Consider the following 8611-nt stretch of genomic DNA (forward strand, 5'->3'; position numbering starts at 1 on the left):
CAGCAAACTTGCTGAGGGTGCACTCACTCTCTTTTTCCTGCTTCTTTGTTACTTCCATGCGTTCAGCCTATGCAACATGAGGCGGTACTTCTCCAAGCAGGGATCTATTAAACCACACAAATGTGATTCCTTCTTAGAAACCAGGCTACTTTCTACGTGGATCCTCTTGGGGAGGGGGAGGAGTAGGATGTCATAATGCAAATCAGGTCTGTCATAAAGTATGTATGTAAAATAGATTATTTAGGGCCACTGAAGCAATCTTAATTATGCTTTATCTGAGTTTTGCAATCATATCTCCCTTCTACACACACATGCCTACAGAAATCTCTGTATTAGAACATGTATTTTTTAAAGAAGCAGACAAATATCAAACAAGATTATAATCAGTGTCACCAATGCCTGTTCAGTTTGAATTTGGAACAGTTGGAGCCTGCGGAAATCCCTGTTGCTGGGAGTATCTGGTAGCAGCTGAGGTGTTGATAGCACATTGTGAGCTAGAACAAAGCAGTTCTTCAGCAAATTTCATGCTGTCAAAAGAACACAGGAGCTATATCTCTTAGCTTTATTCTGGACTTTAGAAAGGAGTATTCCTTAGAGAATACATGTTTTTCATGTAACTTGAATTGTCTTACACTTCTTTCCTTTAAATATGTCTTCTAATGAATTATTTTGGTTGCAATGCAAAATACAAATATAATTCTGTAAGTGCTTGGAAGTAATGATGTCTTTGAGCCTTACTTACAGTATTTCCTGTCGGGAATGATGCTTTGAAGGGATTCACTGAAATCTAAAGGACCCAGGGTTTCCTCTGTGTTTGATGGAAAGAAGCTCCTGCAGAGGGTGAATCTGAACCCCTCTCTATTGGCCGTGCAGTAAAATAAAATACCTGGTTCAGGATGTTAGCATAGATGCTCCTTGACAGTATCTATGCTTTAAAACTTGGGAACCGTGCTTTATTTTTCAGTAAGGTTGCTCCTTCTGCAAGAATCCAGTAATAATCTGTAAACAGTATTTTCAGCCAGCCCGTTTGCATCTGGGCAGCATCGGGTTGTGGGTACAATCCTCTTCTGTATTGCAGATATTTACATAAAGCTTATAACATTTTAATTTTCTTCTAATCTGTGATTTGAAAAGGATAGCAGGGTATTCTCAGGATTTATGTGTGTACTAAACGGCAGGCAGTTTCTCTGCTCTTTGTATGGATGCTGATTCCAGTGCTTGTCTCTCCTTTGGAAGTCAGATGCTCTTCTCTTTTGCTTAATGGTGTATTTTGTTTAAAAGACTTCATGGATTCTTGATAAGTAACTACAAGTCAGGGTTTGGATCCCCTTCTCCTTCCCCTGCCAAAATTAATCCTTTTTCTTTTGTGTGTCTTTTTCCCCCACCTCCTTGCTTAATTATTCTTTGTGGGTTCCTTACCTTTAGCTCAGGACTTTGGTCATTCACTAGACCTTTTTTTTTTTTTTTTTGGTGCATATTTTCAAGATCTCCTTTATAATGTGAGGAATAAGAAAACTTCAAATTGATACAGCAAGTAGCATGTCTTGTTTCTTGAGGCATTTTATTGTCGTTTATGCTCCTTTCCAAGTTGGCAACAGTTGTAGAAAGAGTGACACCGTGTGTTAAGGTGAAGAATTCCACTTTTCTTGATTTATTTCCCTTTTATTCTTCAGCGCTCTTATCTTTTATGGTGTTTTTATTTTGTCATCCATCGAATATTAAGATTTTCTGTATGCTTGCTTTGTCTTTTTTTTTTTTTTTATTTTCCATGTATACATATGTGGAAAATTTCCATGTATACATCTTACAGCTCCCTGGTTTATAGCTAAATGTCCTTCAGGAGAAGTTGTAGTATTTTTAAGCAGTTTATTTTACTGATAAATTCGTGTTTAGATTTTTGTTCAATAATTTAAGGAATGCATGTCTGGAAAAAAGAGTTGGTGAACGTGACTGGAAACCCAGAGGGGTCTCCACAGGAAAAACAAATGAAAGTATAGTACTGTGAAGATGCTGATTATGAGGATCTCTGGGAGACGTGGTGTAGTGCAAGGAATAGAAAGTGTGTCCCTATTTCTGGGAAAAAGAGGTAAATGGCAAATACATGAAAGGTGAAACTGAGAAGTGGGATTTCATGGGGAAAGGAGAAGGAGGTACTTTAGACCAATGTGTAGAACGCACTGTAGTCAAGGACATAAAAATATTTAAAAGCAATAGAGGCTGGCTTGTTTAGTAACAGTAATGTATTCTTTCTTTGCCTCCCCTCTGTGTTTGTTTGTTTAGGTTGAGTTTTCCTATCCTCCCCTAAAGCCTGGAAAAGGACATGACAGCCACAGTTTACCAGAGGAATGGAAGTACTTGCCATTTCTTGCCTTACCAGACGGCGCTCACAACTATCAGGAAGGTAAGAAACAAAAGAGGAAGTTCTATGTACTACTTCTACAAACAAAAGAAAAATCCTGATATCTGATCAATGATTCTTTTCACTATTAGACTTCCTGTACTTTTTGTTTAGGCTGCAAAATACATTGGCAATATGTTGCTTCAGAGTTTAAAGTGAAAGTAGATCATAAAGGTGTACCTCCTACATCAAGAAATCAGATGTCAATAAAAGCTTAAGGGTTACTCATCACTTGTGTGTAGTCCTAGCACAAAACAAGGCTACCGGCTTTCTCAGAAGTTCTTTGAAGGGGTAATAAACTCTTGAGTAAAACCTAATATGGTTTTGAGGTAGGGGAAGAATGAAATTCTAAAATTCAGCTTTGTAATGTATGTAGTAAATTTTTTTTTCCCTCCACTAATTTAGAGATTCTTAGAATGACCTACAAGTCATTTGGTGTCTGTAGAATGACATATTTTGAAAATCAGCAAAAGTAAAGGGTAGGAACAGGGGCTTTAGTGTATTTGTCAGCAGAGTGAAGATAGAATGATTCCTTTGCCATGTAGTTATCACCACGTTCACTGCAGATTTGTTTTTTTTTAATTTAGTATTGCATTTATTTCTTTTTTTTTTTTTGACAGCAATTCAGTTTAATTGCTGTGACGTTTATATACATATTCAGTTATTTCATCTTTTTCTCTGCAGAGCAGTGAACAAGGAAGTCACTTAAAAGAGCAAAATCATAGAAACCCTTTTAATACTACTTTTAATAAGATTTTTTTTTTTAAACTTGGTGTACTTAGCTTCCAGAGACCTCATTTGGAGGAAAAGGAAGTCATATCAAAATAATCCCTTTCCTAGCAGCAGTAAGAGTCTCTCTGACTCTGCTCTGAGTCATGATTTTTTGTTCAATTTCTGCATTTTTAAATACATAACAAGAAGTAGGCTACATTCAAAGCTAGGAAAATCATATGCAGCATCACTTACCTGTTCTCTCTTGGCTCGGTACCATCCCAGTTAATGCTCGACTTTGAGCATTTTTATTGCTGCACTAGAAGATTATCAATGTGTATTTTTTGGTAAGAAAAAAGAAGAGATTTGGCAACAAAACTGATATATATCCTTGTGTTTTGTAGGCAACAATATACATTAACTTGAAATAGGCAAATATGTTTCAGATAATAATTATTATTACATTTACTGGTACTTATTAGACATCTATATTTTGAGTTTTAAAGTAATTCCTGCTAGCTGCATTTTTGCGAAGAGGATGACTTGATACAGGAAATAGTCTTAAAGGCTTTCTAAAACCCTAGGTGGTCTCCATAATATAATTAAACTTGTTCAAGGGAGTAAGCTTTATTACAGTCTCTCTTTCTGTTGGACCTAATGCATATGGGATTGTCTCTTCTGTTCATTTTGTTACTATGAAGCAAACAAAAAATTAATATTTGGTTTCAAAATGTTTTGCAAGGCAAGCAGTCGGAATGTCCTCTCCTTTACTTAGGATTTAGCAATGTTTTTGCAACAGCAGCATGCCTGCAGGTTTCAGTGGTGCTTCTCTGATGTCAGTAGCTGCTTCTGAGAACCTGTCAGTGGGCTTACAGGAGCCTGGTCAGGCTGAACACGAGGCTGTTGTCAGAATATCCATATTAGCACAGCTGGAGTTTCTTCCATAAAGCATCTTGCAATTTGGAAACTAATTTGGATGCAGGGATAGCTTTATAGATTACTTTTTTAAAAAAAAAAAAACTCTGAGAAAATAAGTATGCCAGTATTGTCAGCAGTAAACCTTTTATAAATAAGTGATGCTGGAAATAAAAATACCAAACTCTTGCTAGTGACTTATGAAACGGTCTTTTCTTTTTCATAGATACGGTGTTTTTCCATTTGCCACCGAGATGCGGGGACCAAACCACAGTATATGGTGTCTCTTGCTATAGGCAGATTGAAGCGAAGGTAACTTTCCAAGTTGTGGATGGTATTAATGAAATAATAGGCTTGATGGATTAATGACCCTAAAATTCAGTGGCTTGCATTACACCAACAGACAAACTGCATGATCAGCTTACATTAAAAATCTGTTAAAATGTGTGCAGTAGGTAGCTATAGAAAGTGAGAACTGTTTCTTTCCCTTACGTCAGCAGGCATATTGTGATATTTCTAAATGTTCAAGGCAATTGAAAAACATGGCTTGGTTCTTGAGAGCTAATCCAGGCGTCAGCAAGAAGTAGCAAAATGAAGCTGACAGTCTGTCAGGCGGACAAGTCATGTTTCAGGGAAGTAGGCCTCTTGGGAGGAAAAAGCTAAAATTTCTCTAGTGTGTGACCATTGAAGAATTTTAGAGTATTTCCTAGGATCTGACCATGCAAGTGTAGGGATGTTTCTCTTCACCTATCTCCTTTGCCAAAAGTGCACTTTCAGAGTAGACCAGAATCTTCCCATTCATTGTAGCTGCTTACCCATACTGAGCTTTTACAGTAAAGCTGAAAAACTGATGAGAGCTACAGTGTGCACCTGATCACATGGAGGAAATAGGTACTTGATGAACTAGAATCTGCCCATATTTTCAAAAGTAGTAACAGTAGTATGATCTGTGGAATTGAGAAGTTATTAGAAATTTCTAAAAAAAAAAAAAAAACTCCCTTTTCCAGTGAAATGCCAGGAATCTAGAATGCCATGTGGGCTTGAGCTTCAAAGGAGTCTTGTATTCTGAAGATGTCAGTTATGTACTCATTGTTAATCATACCTTGATTATGATTCAAGTTCCTGTTTATGCTATAGGAGAAATTTTACACATGCAGATTTTAATTCCATTTCTTTTGAACTAAATCCATGTTGATTTTAGTTCACTCATTATCTCCGCAGCCAGTCTTCACTGTATTCTGTGATTTAGAGTCTTGCTTTATTTAACTATGGAATAACTTGGCTTTATTGTCCTCTTGATTCCAGTTTTTACTGTTTAGTAACCAATTAAGAAGATAAATAGATGTTTAAAATCAACTCTTTGGAACAAGTAGAATATAAAACAATGTCTTTGATATGACAGCTCTAGCACTCTTGCCATCTGTCCTTTTTGATGTGTGGGCTGTAGTCCGCACACTTGCTGTTTTGTACAATTAAGTGAATCAGTTGGCTGTATTTATGCCCCTACCCTTTCTAGGTCTGCTGTCAAGTGCTGGGACTGTTTGGTCTGGCTGCGAATGTAGTTGATTCCGCAGATGATACCTCTTTTATTTTATGAGTGGCTCAAAGAAAATCTTTGAATATAAAGCAAACAATTTCTAGCCAAAGATTTTTCAACCTGGTCCGTTTTCACAGATAATGTTAGAGAAGAATGAGTGATGTGTTGTGGCTTCTCTTCTGTTAGATTACCCTGAGTTAAAATGCAATTGCCTTCTCCAGGCTATTGCCTTTATCTCATGCTTGTGCCTTTTAAACAGTCCTCTGCCTATCATCACGGCTGTATTTGGATCTTTGCTGTGCACAGTGAGGTGCGAGCACAACTCTCACGTGTCAGTGTTATGACCTTGTTTACTAAGTAAGGGCATCCTGTTGCATGGTTTGGATATTCCACCGTTGAAGGCAGTCAGTTTTAGGATTTTGTTTAAATAGGGGGGTGGTATGTGGTAACTAGATCTGTGAAAGAATTCTTTTTGAAATTGTGTGTGGGTAAGAATACTGTAATACTTCTATTTCCTAGGCATTAAAAGTACGGCAAGCAGACATCACCCGAGAAACAGTACAGAAAAGTGTGTGTGTTCTCAGTCAGCTGGTAAGAATGTTTATTTAACTCCCAAAATAACATATTAAAATTATTTAGTTCATATTCTTATTTGGAACTGTTGGCTCCAAACCTCTCTCTCTAAATCATTGCAGAGGGTAACAAAATACTGAAGTAAAATTGAATTGGAAGGCTATGGCATATTTGGCTGCCTTGAATGGGTATTTCCTTGTAAGAGTAATTCTAAAGGTGTCTGCCTGTTGTCGGAGACTGGGATCTCTATTTGTACTTTTGATTATTCTTAAATGCTGCTAACTTTATTTCATGTAGTTTATTTCATGGAGGGGTTTGGCCATTATAATAACTGGAGAGAGTGGCTATTGAAAACTATGAAAGAGATTTGAGGATAGTCACGCATACAGCATACTTTTGTTTTGAAGAAACATCTTGTGTTTCTACATATTCAGGAAAAGCTACTGCTCACCAGGCAGGGAACAGAAATTCTTTCTGTGCTTAAAGCTGAAGAAAGAACTGTAACTGGAGCTGCATGAGCAGGAAAGTACTTTTCTAGAAAGATGTCCAGTGATGGTATGGTATGTGCAAATGGAAAGAAAAGAGAATTATCAGAATTATGAGCACAGGAGAAAGATTCTGCAAGTTAGCAAGTAAGGACTGCCCCTCCATGAACTCTGTGTAATAATGTGTCTATAATGCAAGATAAGAATGGGAGAAGATTAAAGTTCAAAATGAGTGACTAAGTAAGTTTTCTTCACTTGCTTTTGTGTTTTTCTTCCAAGCCTTTGTACGGGTTACTTCAGGCGAAGCTGCAACTCATTACACATGCGTATTTTGAAGAAAAAGACTTCTCGCAAATTTCAATTCTAAAGGTAACTTTTAAGTAGTAGCCACACAGAAGAAAGCATTCAGTGTATGGCTATGGATTTTAGTGGTTTTAATTAGTGCTCAAATATTCCATTTGCATAGGTCATTTAGTTATTCAGCTCTTGTAATAACTTAACGTGAACTAAATGAACTACCATAATCTGACAGAGGGTCAACTTTCTGATTTGTAATAAAATAGAAGAATGAGCATGATTGTCAGCCTGTATCTCCATTGACTCCATTAGTAAAATTTTACTTTCTTTCTGGAATAAAACATTGAAATACTTGCATAAGTAGATTTTATATAGTGTGGATTATGTGTGGCCATGTGCCATTAACAGCTTCTGGGGTTTTTTTGCCTTTGTGTTCTAACTTTTACAGGAACTTTATGATCATATCAATAGTTCCTTGGGCAATACTTTGCTAGAAGGGTCACAAGTTTATCTTGGTAAGTGACTTTTTGTATGAGCAGCAGAGATAATGTTACTCTAATCAACATATTCCCTTCCTGAGCTAATTTGTTTACATGCGTTAGCAGATTAAGCACCAGCGGTCTGTGTGCCTGCACAGTATTCTGTTATGCATTTCTTTCTTAGTGGATTGAAATGAATGTCAAATAAATGTAGTGTTGCTTTCATAATAGGAGTTAGTTGTAGGTTGAAAGCCATGTTACCTCTTGACCTAACGGTCTGGGAAGGAACTGCTTGGCTGCTTTTGGGAAACAGTACCTTCTTAACTTTTAGAGGGAACAGTTTGATGGTGTGGGGTGCTCAAGTTTTCATCTACTTGTTATTTTAGATCGCTAGCTCTCATTTGATTCTGACTCTTCCCTGTGTTTTCTGAATGCACGGTGTAGTATTTACTTCAGGGTTTCCATAATGCTGTGTGGCAGCCAACAAGCGCAACTCCGAGCATGACTATTCATGTTATTACTGTCTCCATTGTAGATTTAACTCTTGTTCCTGCTCAAAAGCAATAGTTTTATATGAGTTTGGCTCTTGAAATAACCAGCTTCACATAGAATGCATAATAGGTGTCCCCCTCCCCCTGAAAAATTTTGACAAGAAGTAAGTTAGTGTCTCTGCTCACTGTTAAACTGTAATAATTGCTCTTTTTTTGGTATCTCAGGTCTGTCTCCTCGGGATCTTGTTCTTCACTTTAGACACAAGGTAGGCGTTATCTGCTAGATAGATGAAGTACAGCACTTACTTTGTGGAGTAAAACACTTTGTGAGGAACGGAAGAATATACATGTCCAGACATACCTGAGCTAGGAGTAAGAAGACTGTTTCCTAAGTACTTCTGGGTACAGCCTCCTGATTTCCCTTCCCCTTCTGCCTACATAACTTCAGTGAAAGTTAAGTTCCAGACTGAAAAGTTTTGTCTGTCTGCTGGATTCCCTGGAGATTTCTAGGTTTATGTGATGTTTCTTTAGTCCTGTACCAAAGTGCAAGTAGTATCTTAGTTATGGTCTTCTTTCTATTTCCTGCTTCTCATCAGATGAATGGGATAGAAGAATATTGCTAACATCTGTGCAGACACAACTTGGAACATTTTTCCCTGTAATTTTTGCGGCTTTTGCTGTCATAGAACCTGAGGGGACTTGCACCTCTCCTCCTTTTTCCTAAT

The 8611-nt window shown here is 37.3% G+C and overlaps 1 protein-coding gene across 1 annotated transcript; it reads left to right on the forward strand.

Moving 5' to 3' along the window:
* Positions 1–2280: 2280 nt before the first annotated feature.
* On the forward strand, positions 2281–8398 carry LOC104461438 (late secretory pathway protein AVL9 homolog; the record flags this gene model as incomplete). Its single annotated transcript, XM_010073048.1, has 6 exons — positions 2281–2401; positions 4251–4336; positions 6081–6152; positions 6899–6988; positions 7365–7431; positions 8112–8398. Coding segments are annotated over 6 exons (495 nt in total), but the record flags the coding sequence as incomplete, so codon positions are not given.
* Between the last annotated feature and the right edge of the window lie 213 nt (positions 8399–8611).

Source organism: Pterocles gutturalis, unplaced genomic scaffold, assembly GCF_000699245.1.
Source record: "Pterocles gutturalis isolate BGI_N339 unplaced genomic scaffold, ASM69924v1 Scaffold53207, whole genome shotgun sequence".
Classification (NCBI taxonomy): Eukaryota; Metazoa; Chordata; class Aves; order Pterocliformes; family Pteroclidae; genus Pterocles; species Pterocles gutturalis.